This window comes from Pelecanus crispus, chromosome 26 (assembly GCF_030463565.1).
Source record: "Pelecanus crispus isolate bPelCri1 chromosome 26, bPelCri1.pri, whole genome shotgun sequence".
Classification (NCBI taxonomy): Eukaryota; Metazoa; Chordata; class Aves; order Pelecaniformes; family Pelecanidae; genus Pelecanus; species Pelecanus crispus.
In genome coordinates, this window is record NC_134668.1 from 772,939 (window position 1) to 792,212 (window position 19,274).

At 65.6% G+C, this 19,274-nt stretch overlaps 2 protein-coding genes across 2 annotated transcripts in view; one reads left to right on the top strand and one right to left on the bottom strand.

Moving 5' to 3' along the window:
- The window catches only part of LOC142596013 (integrin beta-7-like), a 21,504-nt gene extending 19,077 nt beyond the window's left edge, over positions 1 to 2,427 (bottom strand). The window contains 1 exon segment of the mRNA XM_075724869.1: positions 2,353 to 2,427. Coding sequence (XP_075580984.1) covers positions 2,353 to 2,427 — 75 coding nt within the window.
- A 3,855-nt stretch (positions 2,428 to 6,282) lies between these two features.
- On the top strand, positions 6,283 to 18,223 carry ESPL1 (extra spindle pole bodies like 1, separase). Its single transcript, XM_075724870.1, is given in 34 exon segments — positions 6,283 to 6,363; positions 6,455 to 6,652; positions 6,654 to 6,864; positions 6,867 to 6,970; positions 6,972 to 7,559; positions 7,777 to 7,881; positions 8,062 to 8,182; positions 8,428 to 8,564; positions 8,802 to 8,995; positions 9,148 to 9,390; positions 9,603 to 9,747; positions 9,960 to 10,104; positions 10,199 to 10,338; positions 10,446 to 10,580; positions 10,669 to 10,788; positions 10,947 to 11,118; positions 11,326 to 11,451; positions 11,567 to 11,723; positions 12,044 to 12,153; positions 12,497 to 13,626; positions 13,702 to 14,062; positions 14,176 to 14,337; positions 15,400 to 15,613; positions 15,982 to 16,166; positions 16,275 to 16,402; positions 16,478 to 16,600; positions 16,696 to 16,851; positions 16,928 to 17,098; positions 17,182 to 17,286; positions 17,389 to 17,504; positions 17,580 to 17,663; positions 17,751 to 17,769; positions 17,771 to 17,916; positions 18,022 to 18,223. Coding segments are annotated over 34 exon segments (6,534 nt in total).
- The last annotated feature ends 1,051 nt before the right edge of the window (positions 18,224 to 19,274 follow it).

The window sequence follows — 19,274 nt, forward strand, 5'->3', positions numbered from 1 at the left end:
CCCCTCAGACCCCCCCGATCCCCTCATTCTCCCCAAGACCCCCCCCCGAGCCCCTCAGACCCCCAGACCCCCCCCAATCCCCTCAGACCCCCCCGATCCCCTCATTCTCCCCAAGACCCCCCCCCGAGCCCCTCAGACCCCCAGACCCCCCCAATCCCCTCAGGCCCCCCCCTGATCCCCTCAGACCCCCCCGATCCCCTCATTCTCCCCAAGACCCCCCCCGAGCCCCTCAGACCCCCAGCCCCCCCCCAGTCCCCTCAGACCCCCCTGATCCCCTCAGGCCCCCCCGATCCCCTCAGACCCCCCTGATCCCCTCATTTCTCCCCAAGACCCCCCCCCGAGCCCCTCAGACCCCCCAGACCCCCCCCAATCCCCTCAGACCCCCCCCGATCCCCTCATTCTCCCCAAGACCCCCCCCGAGCCCCTCAGACCCCCAGACCCCCCCCCAATCCCCTCAGGCCCCCCCCTGATCCCCTCAGACCCCCCCGATCCCCTCATTCTCCCCAAGACCCCCCCCGAGCCCCTCAGACCCCCAGCCCCCCCAGTCCCCTCAGACCCCCCCTGATCCCCTCAGGCCCCCCCTGATCCCCTCAGACCCCCCTGATCCCCTCATTCTCCCCAAGACCCCCCCCGAGCCCCTCAGACCCCCAGACCCCCCCAATCCCCTCAGACCCCCCCGATCCCCTCATTCTCCCCAGACCCCCCCCGAGCCCCTCAGACCCCCCAGACCCCCCCAAATCCCTCAGGCCCCCCCCTGATCCCCTCAGACCCCCCCCGATCCCCTCATTCTCCCCAAGACCCCCCCCCGAGCCCCTCAGACCCCCCAGCCCCCCCAGTCCCCTCAGGACCCCCCCTGATCCCCTCAGGCCCCCCTGATCCCCTCAGACCCCCCTGATCCCCTCATTCTCCCCAAGACCCCCCCCCGAGCCCCTCAGACCCCCAGACCCCCCCCAATCCCCTCAGACCCCCCCCGATCCCCTCATTCTCCCCCAAGACCCCCCCCCGAGCCCCTCAGACCCCCCAGACCCCCCCCAATCCCCTCAGACCCCCCCCGATCCCCTCATTCTCCCCCAAGACCCCCCCCGAGCCCCTCAGACCCCCAGGACCCCCCCAATCCCCTCAGGGCCCCCCCCTGATCCCCTCAGACCCCCCCGATCCCCCTCATTCTCCCCAAGACCTCCTCCCTGGCCTTGCTGGCCCTGGCTGCTCCCCAAAATTGCCCCTTTAGATTGGGTATCAGGAAAAATTTCTTCATGGAAAGGGTGGTCAAGCATTGGACCAGGCTGCCCAGAGAGGTGGGGGAGTCCCCATCCCTGGAGGGGTTCAAAAATGGGCAGAGGTGGCACTGGGGGCCATGGTTTAGTGGGCATGGGGGGTGTTGGGTTGATGGTTGGGCTGATGATCTTGGAGATCCTTTCCAACCTTAGTGATTCCTGGTTTTACTTTCATTAAAAATAATCCAGCCCCCAAAGCCAGGAAAGATGGAATTATGACTCCACCTCGATGGGTTCAGTGGTGGCCCTGGCAGCGTTGGGCTCATGGTTGGGCTGGGTGGTCTTGAAGGGCTTGGCCACCCCAATGATTCCATGACTTGATGATTCAATTGATTCCATGATTCAATGATTCGATGATCCAATGATTTGATGATCCGATGATTTGATGATTCGATGATTCGATGATTTGATGATTTGATGATCCGATGATTATTTGATGATCCGATGATCCGATGATTCAAGGATTCGATGATTCTCCTCTCAGCTCGGCTTCCCACCTGCCAGACGCGGCTGGTTCAGCGTTCGTTTCGGCATTCGCCGCGTTCGTTTCCCGCGGCGCGCGGCCCCGGCGGGGAGGAGGACGCAGTTGATGGGAGCTTCTTTAGAACAGCCTCCCGCCGGTCCCCCCGTCGCCACGGGGGTCCCCGCGCGTCCCCGTGCGTCCCCACGCGTCCCCCGCCGGCCGTGGGAGCCGGAGTGGCCTTGGGGGCCGCTCAGCAGCAGCCAAAACACGGCGCCGGTATCAGGTACCGGCTGTTGTGCTCCCGAAGCCAAGGCTGCTGCCGAGAAAAATAACTGTCCCGGCCAGAGCAGCGCGGCGGGGGCCCTGCGCGGCCGCCAGCCTCGCACGGGGGTCCCTGTGCACCTGCCCCCCATCGCACGGGGGGTCCCTGCGCGGTCACCACCGTGGCATGGGGGTCCCTGCGCAGCCACAACAATCGCACGGGGGTCCTGCACAATCACCCCCATCGCACGGGGGTCCTGCACAGCCACAACCATCGCACGGGGGTCCTTACGTAGCCACAACCATCGCACGGGGGTCCCTGCGCAGCCACAACCATCGCACGGGGGTCCTTACGTAGCCACAACAATCGCACAGGGGGTCCTGCACAATCACCCCCATCTCACGGGGGTCCTGCACAGCCACAACCATCGCACAGTGGTCCCTGCACAGCCACCCCCATCACACGGGGGTCCTTACGTAGCCACAACCATCGCACGGGGGTCCCTACACAAGCCACAACCATCGCCATGGGGGTCCTTACGTAGCCACAACCATCGCACGGGGGTCCTTACGTAGCCACAACCATCGCACGGTGGGTCCTTATGTAGCCACCAACCATCGCACGGGGGTCCTTACGTAGCCACAACCATCGCACGGGGGTCCCTACGCAGCCACAACCATCGCACGGGGGTCCTGCACAGCCACAACCATCACACGGGGGTCCTGCACAATCACCCCCCACCGCACCGGGGTCCTGCACAGCCACCACCTTCGCACGGGGGTCCCTGCACAATCACCGCCATTGCACGAGGGTCCCCGCACACCAGCTCCCATTACACAAGGGCCCTCGTGCACCCTCCCACCATTGCACGAGGGTCCCTGCACAATCACCACCGTGGCACAGGGGTCCCTACACAGCAGCCCCCATCACATGGGGGTCCCTGCACGCCAACCCCATTGCACAAGGGTCCTTGTGCACCCACCCCCCCCATTGTATGGGGGTCCTTGCACAATTGTCACCCTTGCACAGGGGTCCCTGCACAATCACCGCCCTTGCATAGGGGTCCCTGCGCACCAACTAAATTGCACAAGGGTCCTCGTGCACGCCAACCCCCATTGCACAAGGGTCCTTGTGCACTGGCCCCCCATTGCACAGGGGGTGTCCACACACCGACCCCCTGTTGCAACAAGGGTCCCCATGCACCCTCCCACCATTGCACGATGGTTCCTGTGCAGTCCGCCACCATTGCACTGGGGTTCCCGCACACTGACTCCGTTGCACGGGGGTCCCTGCACGCCAATCCCATTGCACAAGGGTCCCTTGTGCACCCCACCTCCCATTGCACAGGGGTCCCTGCACAATCACCACCCTTGCCACAGGGTTCCCCTGTACACCAACTAAATTGCACAAGGGTCCCTCGTGCATCCGCCCCCCCATTGTACGGGGGTCCCTGCACAATCACCACCCTTGCACAGGGTTCCCTCTGTACACCAACTAAATTGCACAAGGGTCCTCGTGCATCCGCCCCCCATTGTATGGGGGTCCCTGCACAATCACCACCCTTGCACGGGGGTCCCTGTACACCAACTAAATTGCACAAGGGTCCTCGTGCATCCGCCCCCCATTGTACGGGGGGTCCCTGCACCCCCAACCCCATTGCACAAGGGTCCCTCGTGCACCCACACCCCCATTGCATGGGGGGTCCTTGCACAACTGCCACCCTTGCGCGGGGGTCCCTGCACACCGATACCCCGTTGCACGGGGGTCCCCTGCACAATCGCCCGCCCTTGCACGGGGGTCCCTGCACACCGATACCCCCGTTGCGCGGGGGTCCCTGCACAATCGCCGCCCTTGCACGGGGGTCCCTGTACACCAACTAAATTGCACAAGGGTCCTCGTGCATCCGCCCCCCATTGTACGGGGGTCCCTGCACGCCAACCCCATTGCACAAGGGTCCTCGTGCACCCACACCCCCATTGCATGGGGGTCCTTGCACAACTGCCACCCTTGCGCGGGGGTCCCTGCACACCGATACCCCGTTGCGCGGGGGTCCCCTGCACAATCGCCGCCCTTGCACGGGGGTCCCTGCACACCGATACCCCGTTGCGCGGGGGGTCCCTGCACAATCGCCGCCCTTGCGCGGGGGTCCCTGCACAACTGCCGCCCCCTGCACAACTGCCGCCCTTGCACGGGGGTCCCTGCACAATCGCCGCCCTTGCACGGGGGTCCCTGCACACCGATACCCCGTTGCACGGGGGGTCCCTGCACAACTGCCGCCCTTGCACGGGGGTCCCTGCACACCGATACCCCGTTGCACGGGGGTCCCTGCACAATCGCCGCCCTTGCACGGGGGTCCCTGCACACCGATACCCCCGTTGCACGGGGGTCCCTGCACAACTGCCGCCCTTGCACGGGGGTCCCTGCACACCGATACCCCGTTGCACGGGGGTCCCTGCACAACCGCCGCCCTTGCACGGGGGTTCCCGCACAGGCCCCCGCCCCCCCCCCCCCGGCCCGGGCTGCACGAGGCACCGTGCGCATGCGCACCCCCCGCGGGGCGGGGAACTACAACTCCCGGCGTGCCCCGCGCGTCGAGACCGCGCGCTGATTGGCTGCCGAGGGTATTTGAACGGGGCGCGCGGCGGGGCCTGCACCCAACGGCGGCGGCGGCGGCGGAGCGTGAGCCGGGGGGGCCACGGACACGGGGGGCTGGGGCTGGGGCTGGGGCTGGGGCTGGGGCTGGGGCTGGGGCTGGGGCTGGGGCTGGGGCTGGGGCTGGGGCTGGGCCGTGGGGCTGGGCCGTGGGGCTGGGCCGTGGGGCTGGGCCGTGGGGCTGGGGCAGGGGGGGCTGCTGGGCCCGGGGAGTGGGGCCGGGGGGGGCTGAGGAGTGGGGCTGGGGGGGGCTGCGAGCTCTGGGGGGGCTGAGGAGTGGGGCTGGGGGGGCTAGAGAGCTCTGAGGAGTGGGGCTGGGGGGGCTGCGAGCTCTGGGGGGGCTGAGGAGTGGGGCTGGGGGGGCTAGAGAGCTCTGGGGGGGGCTGAGGAGTGGGGCTGGGGGGGCTGAGGAGTGGGGCTGGGGGGGGCTGCGAGCTCGGCGGGGGCTGAGGAGTGGGGCTGGGGGGGGCTGCGAGCTCTGGGGGGGGCTGAGGAGTGGGGCTGGGGGGGGCTAGAGAGCTCTGGGGGGGCTGAGGAGTGGGGCTGGGGGGGCTAGAGAGCTCTGAGGAGTGGGGCTGGGGGGGCTGCGAGCTCGGCGGGGGCTGAGGAGTGGGGCTGGGGGGGCTGCGAGCTCTGGGGGGGCTGAGGAGTGGGGCTGGGGGGGCTGCGAGCTCTGGGGGGGGCTGAGGAGTGGGGCTGGGGGGGCTAGAGAGCTCGGGGGGGGGCTGAGGAGTGGGGCTGGGGGGGGCTGCGAGCTCGGCGGGGGCTGAGGAGTGGGGCTGGGGGGGGCTAGAGAGCTCTGGGGGGGCTGAGGGAGTGGGGCTGGGGGGGCTGCGAGCTCTGGGGGGGCTGAGGAGTGGGGCTGGGGGGGCTGCAAGCTCTGGGGGGGCTGAGGAGTGGGGCTGGGGGGGCTAGAGAGCTCTGGGGGGGCTGAGGAGTGGGGCTGGGGGGGCTAGAGAGCTCTGGTGGGGGCTGGGGAGTGGGGCTGGGGGGGCTAGAGAGCTCTGGGGGGGCTGAGGAGTGGGGCTGAGCCGTGGGGATGGGGCTGGGGGGGCCAAAGAGTGGGGCTGGGGGGGGGGTGTCTGCTGGCCCCGGGGAGGGGGGCTGGGGGAGGCTCCAGGCCGTGTGAGCGTCTGTGGAGTGGGGCTGAGGGCCCTGGGGGGGGACGAGGAGTGGGGTTGGGGGGGCTGTGAGCTGTCGGGGGGGGATGAGAAGTGGGGGCTGAGGGGGGCTGTGAGCCCTCGGGGTGCTGGGGAGTGGGGCTGAGGGAGACTGAGCTCTAGGGGGGCTGAGAAGTGGGGCTGGGGGGGGCTGTGGGCCTGGGGTGGGGGCCAAGGAGTGGGGGCTAAGGGGGCTGTGAGCTCTGGGGGGGGGCGAGGAGTAGGGCTGAGGAGGGCTGTGAGCTTTAGGGGGGCTGAGGAGTGGGGCTGGGGGGTTGTGCACCCCGGGGGGGGGCCAAGGAGTGGGGCTGGAGGGCCTCGAGAAGTGGGGCTGGGGGCTCCCAGGGGCCTGGGGAATGGTGTGGGGGGGGGCTGTGAGCATTGTGGGGGGTCTGGGGGGGGGGGCTGCGGGGGTCCCACGCCTTTCCCCACCCACCCCAGCCTGCCCGAGTCGCCAGCCTGGCGTCACGCATGAAGCACCTCGGAGGAGCCGATGTCGCCGCCCGGCCGGCCGGCTTGGCGGGCACGGACCAGCTGCTCGCTGAGCTAAGGGTGAGCCGGGGACGGGGGCTCCGCTGCCGGCACCGCAGCTGGGGGGGCCCTGGGCTGGCTGCCGGGGGTCTGACCCCGCGCCCCTCCCCAGGAACGCCTCTGCTGCTGTCCCGGAGATGCCTCCTATGCCAGCCAGGCCTCCAGGCTGCGGAAAAGCCAGGTCTGCGACAGAGTCCTGCGGATTTGCGTCGAGCGCATGGCCGAGCCCGGGGGCTGCCCGGCACTTGCAACCAGCCTGGTGGCGGTGGCCAAGGAGGCGTGCCAGGGCTACCTGGCCGCCGTGCCGCAGCCCCCTCCCCCTCTACCTGGAGAAGATCCTCTACCACCTGCTGAGGAACGCGGCCGGCCGGGGCAGCAGCGATGCCTGCTGGAGGGCAGCCGACCTCCTCCGTTCCCGGCTGCTGACCTACCGCCCCGGCCAGGCGCCCGCCAAGGATTTCACGGCCATCGCTTACAGCAGCTTCAGTGTGCTCTGGAGAGGGGCGGACACCCTGGCCGAGCCGACCGGCCACAGGAGGAGGGTAGAGCCGTCCTCTCGGTCCGTCTGCGAGCCCTGCGCTTCCTCCTGCTGCTGGAGGAGGAGGAGGCGGCCTTGCTGCCGCTGCAGCCCCCCCTTCTTCACCTCCCAGACGGCGCAGCAGGCGGCTGCCGCTGCTGCTTTGTACGAAGCCCAGCGGGCGCCGTCCTCGGCTTTCCTCGGCCGACAGCTCGGGGACTGCTTGCTCACGGCTCTGCGAAAGGAGGCAACGGAGCCGCCCACCCTCCAGCAGTCCCTCTGTTTCTTTGAGCTCACCCTGGAGCAGTGCCGGCACCTCTGCAAGAGCGGCCGGTACAGTGAGGCCGAGGAGGCGGTAAAGGACGCGAGGGGCTTCCTGGGGGTCACCGGCAGCTCCACAAAATCTTTCGGTGGCCCCCTGTCCCTCCTGGAGGCTGGGGTCCAGCTGAGCCGGGTGCTGGCCGAGAGCACTGGCCCTGCAGGGCCACCCTTAACCCAGGCCACGGCGGCTCTCGGCGCGGCGGCGGAGGCCTCGGAGCGGTTCCTCAGGGTGCTGGCTGAGACCTGCCAGTTCGCCGTCTCCTCCCTCAGCGAGTACGTGAAGAGGAGCAAGCAGCAGCCCTTTGGCCGGGAGGATGTGCTCGGCCTCTGGGCCTTCACCGAGGGGCACTGCCGTGTCCTCCAGCGGCTGCTGGAGAGGGTAAGGCTGGGGCTGGGCGTGGGGCCAGTGCGTTGCGTGGTCGCTCAGAGCCTCTGTGAGCATCTGGAGGCTTCGTAATGCCGCTCTAGGCTTGGCTTGACGCTCCCCTTAATCCACCAGCGCGGTGTCCCTCTCCAGCGTCCCCGTCCTGAGCAGCAGCGCCCAGTGCTGCCCGGACCCCACGAAAGCCGCTTTTCTCCTTCCCTGCCCTCCGCAGGTTCCTCCCGACGGTGTCAAACAGAAGCTGATGGTGAAGCAGCTGCTCTACCGCAGCCTCCAGCTCTTTGCCAGTGTGGCTTACGACGCCTTCCAGTGCTCCCAGGTACCGGCAACGGAGGGGATGGTCCCCGGCACTGGGGTTGGGCGAGATCTTCACGGTGCTGGGTGGCTTCTCCCTTTGGAGGTGCTGCATTGCGGGGGGGTTGGAAGGTTCTGGGGGGGGCTGTGGGTCCCTGGCAGCCTCTTGCTGGCCACCCTCTCCCTCTCCCGGTGGCCGTTGCAGGCGGCGGGCTGGCCGGGTCGGAAGCAGCTGACGGCAGGCTGCAGAAGGAGCGTGGTGTGGATGCTGGAGGCGCTGGAGGGGCTCCCCGAGAGCGAGCGAGCCAAGTACCTCGACATGACCGGTCAGTGCTGCGGCGGCACCGGGGTGGTGGCTGGGACCAAACCCGGTTCCTCGGCGCTGGCTCAGGTCGAATGCGGTCGCAGAGCTCGGTGTCTGCGTACCCGGGGAGCAGCGAGGGTTCTCTGCCACGCAAAGTACGTGGCTGGTGGGGCCGGGGCAGAGGGTGACGGTTCCTGGCTGGACGAGGAGAGAGGGTTCGTTCTCTCTCCGTCGCGTCTTTAACATTTGCGTTTCACTTGCCGGTAGTGTTGTGCACGTTCAAGTTGGCCTACATCTTCTACAACCAGAACCTTCACGAGGAGGCCAGCTCTGTCTGCGAGCTCTTCTGCAAGAGGCTGCAGACAGCAGATGCCTACGCCTGTCCAGAGATCCCCCCGGAGAGGGTAAGCGCTTGTCTGATGCTTCTGGCAGGAATGGGGCTGAGCTGAATGGCCTGATCCCGGTGCCAGGGGAGCAAAGGAGAGGACGGGACCAGCTTTTGCCCCTGGAACAACCCCAGTTCCCTGCTCTGAGGTCTTCCCTTCGCACAGGCGGGAAAGGGGGCTGCGGTACGGGACGTGGGAGGCAGGGATTTTGCTCCCACGTAGCGCTGAGGCCGGTTCTCTGCGCTCTCCCCGCAGCTGCACAAATGCTTCAGGCTGCAGGTGGAAAGCTACCGCAAGCTGGGGCAGCTGGAGAGAGCCCTGGCGTGTGTGGTGCAGTGGCTGGCCGCGCTGCAGGGCCGCATCCGGGAGCTGCTGGCAGAGCCCGTCTCCCTCTGGGTCAGAGTCAAAATGGATGCTGCGAAACAGGGGGCTGAGGAGTTACGGTTACGGTAAGACCTGGAAGGCTGACCGGTGCGTTGGGGGGTGGATATCTGGAGAGCTGTGGTTCCCAAGCTGGTAAAATGAGGACATGTCTCCCTGCGAGACGTGCCCGGCTGCTCTGCTCTGCGCAGAGCCCCCCTACAGCTCCCGCTTCCCCCAGGACCCTGAAGGAAGGCTTGGAGGGGCACAGCCTGGACATGGACACCGTGGTGACTGTCCTCTTTGCCGAGTTGAAGGCCTACAAGACCATCCGAGCCGACACGGGGCAGGAACGCTACAACGTCCTCTGTGACCTGCTGGAGATCTGCTCGGAGGAGAGCGGCCGCCTGCATGAGCGAGCTATCGGCTTGACGGAGCTGGCCCAGGTCTTGTGCTACCACAGCTATGCCCAGCAGACGGACTGGTGGGTGGACACAGCGTGCCGGCATCACCTCCTTGTGTCCCTGAAAGTCCCCAAGGAGTATTTGAGGGTCCTCGGGGAGTTTAAGGGTCTGGAGTGTTTTATTGCTGTGGCTGTTTGCTTTGTTTGGGGTCTTGGGGTGTATTTATCCCTCCCCTTAAAATGCTCCAGGGGTTTTGGGGTCAAAGGCTGTTTCTAATCCTTCTCTCTGGCAGCTCCTCCCTGGACTCGGTCCGTGAAGCCTTGCGGCTGCTGGAGTTGGTGCCCAGGAGCGCCCAGAACCGGGACCAGCTCCTCGATGACCAGGCGCAGGCTCTGCTCTGGCTCTACATCTGCACCCTGGAGTCCAAGCTGGAGAAGGTGGGTGGGGGTGGCAGAGGAGGGCTGGGGGATGCCAAAATGGGTCCCGATCTGGAAACGCCGTGGGGCTCCGTGCACGTGTGGGGTGCTGCCCTCAGCCTTGCTAGCAATGCTCAGCTCTGCACTGGGGTCACTAAAAGCTGCTCAGACCCTGCTGGAAACCCTGTGGTGCCTCTTAACGTGTGTTGCTGCTGCCTTCTACCCCGCTGCAGAGCATAGAGAGGGACCAGAGAGCCAAAGCTCAGGGGCTGAAGAACCTGGATGACTTTGAGCCCAACGACCTCAACTACGAAGGCAGGCTGCTGGAGGACAGGTTCCTGTACGATGGCATCTCCTTCAACCTGGCCACAGAGACCGGTGAGGGTGCTGGCGGGTTTGGGCCCTTCCTGAAGAGGCTCTGGGAGTGCCCGGTTTTGGGTCAGGGTGTCTCAGACCCGTGGTGCGTCCTCAGCTCTGGCCAAAAGCCTGGATGACGCCTTCGCCTTGTGGAAGCAGCTCCTGGCGATGCCGGGCGTCCCAGCTGTGCGCAGCCCTGAGCAGACTGTAGCCTCCCTGCACCTCCTGGCAGCTCTCTACAAGCTGATGGCCAAGGTAACGCTGCTGGGGAGGTGGCGGGCGGGTCGGCAGCCTCCCCAAGGCACACAGAGTCCCTCTGGAGCCATCTGTGAGCGTAACCGCGGGGGTTTTCCTGCCCCCAGCCCTTGCAAGCCATGGAGAGCTACCTCCTGGTCAGAGCCCTGTGCAGCGCGCTCGGGGACAGCCTGGGCATGGCCGGAGCCCTGTGCCAGGTCACCAAGCTGCTTTTCCAGCTGGAGTGCCCCAGCTATGCCCAGGTAAGTCTGGCAGGGAGGGAAGGGGCCGCAGGGCGAGCTCGGCCGATCCCCGAGGCTGCAGCCCTCACGCTGGCGCGTTTGTTTCCAGCTTTTCCTGGAGGAGACGGAGTCCTGCCTGCAGAAAGCCGACAGCAGCAACGATTCCTACCTGCTGCTGCAGCAAACCTGCCTCCTGCTCCGCAGCCAGCTGTGCTGCGTCAACCACCGGGTGAGGCTCCTAAAAACCCTTTTCTGCCCCAGAAGTCATGTCAGAGGGCAAGAGGAGACCGCAGCAGCTCTGTCTGGCTGTCTCAGTACCTCTCATCAGTGACCGTGGGCGTGAGACACCCTGGACCACAAATGGTGACTCTTTTTCTCCCTCTGCAGATTGAAGAGGGTCTCACCCTGTTGCTGGGGGTGCTCCAGAACCCGGCTCTACAAAAAATCACCAAGGTCTGGTACCTGCTGCGAGCCCACGTCCTTCAGCTGGCGGCCGTCTACCTGAGCCTCCCCCCTGCCCGCCTCTCGCCAGAGCTCCAGCAGTGGATCTTTGTGCACGGTGAGTTCCCGGGGGATGTTTAAACCCCTCCCGGTGAGCACCAGCCTGGTAGGGGTTGTGGACAAAGCTCCACGCAAACGTTTCACCTCTGGGTTTCTCCAAACCCAGCCCGTTTGGGGCGAGGAGAGGGAATTTGGGGGAGTCGCTCTGTGCTGGGGCTGGGGAGGGTCTTGGTTGGTGCCGATACCCCTGACCGCCCTTGCACAGGGTGGAAGACACCCGAGACTGCTCTCGCCGAAGCCCACAAGCTCTTCCGCAGCATCATCCTCCTGCTGATGGGCAGCGACGTGCTGGGCTGTCAGACGACGTCCGACGTCCAGTTTGTGGATTACGGTGAGCTGGTTGCTCGTGTGGACCAAAACCCGACCGCTCCTCCGGAAAGAGTCGGGCTCCTTGTCTGCCTCTGCGGGAGGAGCAGCTCCGGTCACCTCCCTGTCCTCCCTCGCAGGTGACAACGTGCTGCTGAAGTGGCAAGTGCTGGCTGACATGCTGGCCTGCTCGGAGCACCTCGTGGCTCTCCTCAGCAGGTTGGAGGTGGTGTGTAAAGCCAAAGCCTTCTGCTTGGAGGCTGTCAAGCTGGCCATGAAACTGCAAGCCATCCGGTGGTGAGTTGGCTGTGGAGGTGGGGGGGGACACAGGCTGGCTCTGAGCTTTGGGGGATGCTTGGTTTGGGCTGAGCTGCCCTGCGGCCTCAGGGGACACTGGTGTCTGCGTCCCTTGGTGGGGGACTGACCCCGGTTGGGAGGGTTTTGGCCCCTTCTGAGCTTGGTCTGGAGCGAGCAGCTGCTCTGGGCTGTGGTATCCCGTGAATTCAGCTTGCCAGGTCAGACGTGAGCTTGTTCCTCGCTGCCCACCTCCCGCGCGGCCCTGGGCACGGAGCGGTGGCTGTGTGGGGGGCTCTGAGGGCTGTGTTCACCCCCCCCAGGTGCACTTCTTTCCTGGTGCTGAAGGCCCAGCTGGAGCTGCAGCAGAGAGAGCTGGAGCTGAGCCACTTCGACCTGCAGCAGGCTCTCTTCCTCCTGGAGTCCGACACCGGTGAGTCCCTGCTCCGGGCTCGGAGGAGGGCAGTGGCGGGGCTGAGGTGAGCCCCAAACCTGGGCAGTGCCAGGGACGACCCCTCTTGCCCCCGCTTTTGGGCTGGGGTGAAGGATCTGCCTTGCGCGGATGCTGCCGGAGCAGCCGATCCCCGTTCGGCCAGGAGCGTGCAGAGGTGGGGGGTGACTCTGAGCCGTGTTTTGGCTCAGCGAGCGACTCCTCCAGCTGATAAAGGCATAGCTGGGGAAAGCAGAAGTGTTGGGTCCGGCTTCCCACACCCCTCCTCAGGCTGGCTGCGGCGGGAGCTGGAGGATGCCGAAATAACCCTCCCCTCCGCCTGCAGAGTTTGAAGACAGCAAGAAGCAGAAAGACCAGATGAAGATCCTGCCCAGGAAGGGCAAATGTGAGGGCAAGAAGCCGCGGAACCCCACTTCTGAGTCCGCTGGGGAAGAAGAGGGTTTCCTGAAGGGCCCTGCGCTGGAGTTCATGGCCACGGTGAGCAGGCTGGAGAAGGCGGATGCTCTCACTGCCTCACCAGAGCTGAAGCCCGAGAGAAAGAAGAGACTGGCCTTCCTCGCCCACCCGGCAGCTTGCCCGTGCTGCCTCTGCTCCGACCTGGCCCACTCGGCTCTCTGCCTGCGCTGGTTCCTCTCCTGTGCCCAGGGCGAGCTGGTAGCGGGCAACACGGCGGAGGGGCTGGGTTTGATCCGTGCCGTGCTGCCGCGCTGTGCCGCCGTGGCTGCCCGCTTTGCTGCTGTGCTGCGAGACAAGCTGTGGGGCGGCTCCGTCGGGCGGGACCTGCCTGCGCTGGAGCTGCTGGACGATCTGGTGGCCGCTGGCTACGCCACGTTGGCTCTTCAGAGCCTGGCCAGCCCCCGGCTGGCAGAGGAACTGCAGGAGGAGCTGGAGACGGGGTTGACCTTCCTGGCGTCCTGCAGACCCCACCTGCCCAGCCTGGAGGTGTCCAGGGCCAGCCTGCTGCTCGCCAAAGCCATGGCTGCCGTTTGCCGCCTGGCCTCCAAGCATGGTGACTCCGTGGACGGTGTCTTTGCTGGCTCTTGGACCTTGCAGCTGCCTACGCTGACTCCGGCAGAGCCCAAAGCGGCAGCTGCGCCTAAAATCCTCAAGACGGACAAGGCTCAACCCCAAAGGCGCAAAAACAAGACAGCGTTGGCCCCCGCCGTGCCCAAGGCCAGAGTGAAGAAGAGCCAGAGGCCAAAGCCGCTGGCTGTGACAAACACAGATGACGTCTTTGCTCTGGGTGACTCAGATGGCGAGGTGCCCCCCATCGTCATCCGGCCGGTGACAGTGCCATGCACCCCGCTCCAGAAAGCCTGTCCCCCTGCCAAGGCGCACGCAGCTCCCGGCCCCAGGACTCCCTTCACCATCTTCAGTGAATCCTCCCCGCCGGCCAGCAAATCCCGGCTCCCGCGAGCACCCAAAGTTTTGGGGAGAGTCAAGTCTCGCCTAAAGGTGAGCGGGGAGGGAGGCGAGGGGCAGCCCAGCACCCGGTGCCAGCCCCGACACCCCCTCGTCCCTCTGCTTTAGGTGACGTTCAGCGATGACAGTGACATGGAGGATCCCAAAGCGGGGCTGACCCCTGCAGCTACCCGCAAGACATGCTGCACCCGGAAAGCTCTGCCCCCCAAATCCACGGGGTCCCAGGTGAGCTCGCTGGGGTTCGGTGGCCAGAGCAGCAGTGCCCAGCCCCGGGCAGGACGGCCGGGCACCCGCCGAGCCAGGGCTGCGGAGGAGAAGAGGGAGCGGGCGACCCGCAGGGCTCCCGGCAAGAGAGCGCAGGAGGAGTGGGAGCTTCTGAGGGCCATTGAGGAAGAGGAGAAGGTGGAAAAGGAGCTTGAGATCAGCTTCGAGGTCTTGCAGGTCTCCGAGGGAGAGGAGGGAGCCCCAGGTGAGCTGGGCTGCCCCAGGGACTGGGGGGAGTCTTGCCTTCATGCACCCCAAAGCAGCTGCATCAGGCTGTCCCCAGTCCCGGGCACCAGGCGCCTCTGTCCCTCCCCGCAGGCAGGAGACGGCTGCCTCGGCGCAGGCAGAAGGGTGCAGACGGAGAGCACGAGGCCCTGCAGCAAGAGGCCGGCGAGGACATCCTGGCAGCGCAGCGGCCAGGCAGCGGGGACCCCCTGCGCCCGGAGCGGACCCTCTCCTCCGCCCTGCCCGCGGCTGGCGGTGAGCACCCGGCACGGTGTTGGCAGGGAGGTTTTGGTGCTGGGGAGCTGCGTCGGGAGGAAAGCTAAAGCTGAGCCTGTCGGTGAAGTTGGTGGCACCTCTGCAAAATGTTTAAAATGGGTGACAATCACTGTATGGGCAGAGAGCAAAACGGCTGAGGAGGAGGAGGGGCTGCTCCCCAGTGCTGGGGGAAGGGGTTTTAATTTTTGTGTTTCATAGAATCGTAGAATGGTTTGGGTTGGAAGGGACCTTCAAAGGTCATCGAGTCCAACCCCCCTGCCATAAGCGGGGACATCTTCAACCAGAGCAGGGTGCTCAGAGCCCTGTCCAGCCTGGCCTTGAACCTTTCCAGGGATGGGGCAGCCACCAGCTCTCTGGGCAACCTGTGCCAGCGCTTCACCACCCTCGCTGTAAAAACTTTCTTCCTTATTATATCCAGTCTAAATCCGGACTATTTTTTAATGAAAGTAAAAACCAGGAATCATTAAGGTTGGAAAGGAGCTCTAAGATCATCAGTCCAACCATCAACCCAACACCCCCATGCCCACTAAACCATGGCCCCCAGTGCCACCTCTGCCCGTTTTTGAACCCCTCCAGGGATGGGGACTCCCCCACCTCTCTGGGCAGCCTGTTCCGGTGCTTGACCACTCTTTCCGTGAAGAAATTTTTCCTAATATCCAATCTAAGCCTCCCCTGACGCAGCTTGAGGTGTCAATTTTCCCCAAACTGGGTTTGTTCTGGCTGGGCTGGTAACTGGTGAGAGATCTCCCTGTCTTTATCTTGACCCATGGGGTTTTTTTGTCCTATTTCCTCACCATTTCCCGTGGAGGTGGAGTGAGTGAGCGGCTGGGTGGGCATCAGGCTGCTGGCCAAGGGTAACACAGGGCCGCTCTGCGAGCCTCCAGTGCGTAGGGTACTGGTCTTGTGTTGGGAGCTGGTGGCTGTGCTGGGGACGCCACATCTGTCCCCTCTGCTCCACCTCCCCTCGCTGCTGCTCGGAGCGTTGCCCAAGGGCTCAGCACCTGATCCTGCCCCGGCGTTTTGCTGCTTTGTCCCTTCCAGATGTCTCCTCGCTGGACACGGCCCTCGAGCTCCTGAAAGATGCTTTCAACTCCATCAGCCACTGCCCTCCTGGTGCGCTCTACAGCCAGCTCTGCCAGCTCCTGGCTCTGGCCATGGGGAACCAGGACCCCCTCTCCACCGCGTACCTGCTCTCCGAGTCAGTCTCCGTCACCGCTCGCCATCAGCTGCTCAGCGTCATCCACAGGAAGATTTAGTGAGTCCCTCGGCCTCCCTCCATCCCTAGAGCATAGAATCATGGAGCGGTTTGGGTGGGAAGGGACCTTCAGAGGTCACCCAGCCCAACCCCTGCAGCGAGCAGGGACAGCTTTAACCAGACCAGGGGGCTCAGAGCCCCGTCCAACCTGGCCTTGAAGGTTTCCAGGGATGGGGCCTCCACTGCCTCTCTGGGCAACCCCTTCCAGTGCCTCACCACCCTCAGTGTAAAAAATTTCTTCCTTATATGCAGTCTAAATCTCCCCTCCTTTAGTATCATGGAGAAAGGGGCTCATCCAACACCACCAGAGCCCCAGCAAAGGTGATTTTGGGGTGCTTATTCCCCCCTGACTGCCTTTCCCTTTGCAGCAAAGAGAAGAAGTCAGCGGGGGACGTGGCTGAGCAGCTCCGCGGGCTCTCCTTGCAGGAGGGGAGTGCTGCCCAGCGCAGCCACCACCTCGCCGAGCTCGAGAGACTCTTCATGTTCAGCCCCACAGGGCTGGGGTCTGAGGTGCGGGACGGCTTCTGGGCGCAGCTGCAGCAGATCCCCAGCGGTGAGGGCTGACGCGAGCACAGGGACCGGGCAGTTCGTCGCCCAGGAGGGTGCTGAGCGACGGATGGTGCCCTTGGGGCTGTCCTTAAGGTCCGGGTGTGACTTTCAGGGGTGACTGTGTGCACGTTGACCCTCGCCAGCACCCAGCCTGGCTCTGCAGGGGACACGCTGCTGCTGACGCGGCTGGAGAAGGGCAGCGCTCCCGTGACCATCCGCATCCCCACCGTGCTCAACAAGGTGAGGGCAGGGATGGGAGAGGGGGGGGGCCCAGCTGTGTTTGGGGCTGGGATCACGGCTCCCTTCCTCCTCCAGGCCCCGCTGCACTCGGTGCTGAGCGACTTTGACGCCATCCAGAAGGAGCAGAAGGAAGTCAACGGCTGCACGGACAAGCAAGACTGGTGGCGACGCCGCTCCGAGCTGGACTGCAGGATGAAGGTGGGGGGGGAAAACCACCCTGCACCCCGATGTCGGGCACATTTCAGAGTGGGTTGGGGGGCCCGGACCCCCCCAGTGACTCTGACCTCTTGCAGAGCCTCATCGAGACGCTGGAAATGCAGGTGCTGGGCTGCTGGAGGGGTGCCCTGATCCCCACTGGCCCCGAGCCCGGTCTGGTGGAGGAAGCTGCTCGCTTGCACCCCGAGCTCTGCCGGTGCGGCTGGAGGGACTCGGATCCCACCCTGCTCAAGGTGCCTGGGCTGGGGCGGGATTTCGGGGAGCTGAGCCCCTGCTTTGCCAATGCTCACCCCTTCCTCCTCCCCGCAGGTGGTGCTGAATGCCGCTCCTCTCCTCACGCCCCATGATGTGCAAGCCCTGGCCTTCGGCCTCTGCCCAGGGCAGCCCCGCAGGGCTCAGCCGCTCTTGCAGGAGGCGGTGGAGAAGCGGAGAGCCTGCGCCACGCAGACTGCCGGCTCCCTCGTCCTGGTGCTGGATAAGGTGAGAGCCCTGCTCCTGCTTCACCCCCTCCCGGCTCTGCTGCCTCCCTCCCACTCACACCTTCCTCCTCCTCTTCCTCCCAGCACCTGCAGAAGCTGCCCTGGGAGAGCATGGCGTGCCTGAAGGCCGTGCCTGTAACCAGGCTCCCTTCCCTGCGCTTCCTGCTCAGCTATTCCCTGGCACAGAAGGTGAGAGGTTGGGGGGCACCCCATGTACCCCAGCCCCGGGGTTTGGGGAACCCCCCCAAACCTTGTGCTGGCCTGGGACCCACTCATCTCCCCCCTCTCCAGCAGCGGGCAGGGTCTGTGCTGAGCCGTGGCGTGAACCCCAGCAGCACCTTCTACGTCCTCAACCCCCACAGCAACCTCCTGGGCACCGAGGAGCGATTTCGGGGCTGGTTCGAGAGGTGGGTGGAGATCTCGGAGGGGCTGAGGGGGGGGTGGTCTGTGCCTCCCACCCCTTCTCACCAGCTCTCCCGCAGCGAGCCTGGCTGGAGGGGGGTGACAGGAGCCGTCCCGAGCATGGAGCAGATGCAGGCGGCCCTCCTGGAGCACGACCTCTACATGTGAGCATCACGGGGGCTGCGTGGGGACACCCTGGGGGGGTACGAGGGCAGCCGGGGCTCACCTTGGTGGGGGGCTTCTCCCTGTAGCTACGCGGGGCACGGAGCGGGGCGCCCGCTTTCTGGATGGACAGACCATCTCCCGGCTGGATTGCCGCGCCGTCGCCCTGCTCTTCGGCTGCAGCAGTGCCGCGCTCGCCGTCCGCGGCAGCTTGGAGGGCTCTGGCATCGTCCTCAAGTACATCATGGCCGGCTGGTGAGTTACGGGGGGGGTCTTTCCGTGGGGGAGCAGAGACTTTGCACGCTCAGGGCTGGGGTTTTTTGGGGGTGGGAGCGGGCGTAACGCCCTCCTCCCTTCCAGCCCTTTCGTCCTGGGGAACCTGTGGGATGTGACGGACCGGGACATCGACCGCTACGCCCAGGCGCTGCTGCAGGGCTGGCTGAGGGGGGGCTCGGGTGCCCCGCTCCTCTCCTACGTCGCCCAGGCACGCCAAGCCCCCAAACTCAAATACCTCATCGGGGCGGCCCCCGTCGTCTACGGGCTGCCCGTCTGCCTGCAGTGAGGGCCGGGGGGTCCCCATCCCCGCAGGGTGACACTGACTGTGGTTTGCAACTGCTTTAGTTTATTTCAATGAAAGTCTTTTTTTCTGTGCCTGTTCTGTGACAATAAAACTGCCTTTGGACCTGTCCCCCCCGTCCCACCACGTCTCTCCTGTCTCCCCCTGCTCCTGCCGTCTCTCTCCTGTGTCCCCCACCCTGCTCCCCAGTTTGTCCTCTGTCCCCAAAGCTGGACCCCCTGGGTCCCCGAGGCTCCTGCCCTCCTCCTCTGCTGCTGGAGGGCACCCAGACCCCCCACCCTTTGCTGCTGACCCCAATCTCTTGGGTTTTGGGGTTGGGAGGTCCTGAGAAGGTTGGGGGGGGGGGGGCTGTTTGCTGGCCCAGTACACCCCCCCCCACAGCCCAGTCTGGCCCAGTACACACCCCAGTACACACCCATGGCAGTGCTGGGCTTTATCCTCTGCCCCTGGGGCGGGGGGAGGCACCTTGGATGCCCCTTCCATGTGGGGGCCTTTCGCTGAGCGGGGGGGGTTGGGCCCTGCCAGAGCGCTGCACCCCTCCGGTCACGAGCGGTGTTCCCCGGGGCTCTGTTTTGGGGCCAGCCTTGCTTAATATCTTTATCAATGATCTGGATGAGGGGATTGAGTGCGCCCTCAGTAAGTTTGCAGATGACACCAAGCTGGGTGGGAGTGTCGATCTGCTGGAGGGTGGGGTGGCCCTGCAGAGGGACCGGGACAGGCTGGACCCATGGGCCGAGGGCAACTGGATGAGGTTCAACAAGGGCAAGCGCGGGGGCCTGCGCTTGGCTCACAACAGCCCCGTGCCGCGCTGCAGGCTGGGGAAGAGCGGCTGGGAGCTGCCCGGCCGAAAAGGAGCTGGGGGTGTTGGCCGACAGCGGCTGAACGTGAGCCAGCAGTGTGCCCAGGTGGCCAAGGCGGCCAAGAGCATCCTGGCTTGTGTCAGGGGCAGTGTGGCCAGCGGGAGCAGGGCAGGGATCGTGCCCCGTGCTCGGCACTGGTGGGGCCGCCCCTGGAATGCTGTGCCCAGTTTTGGGCC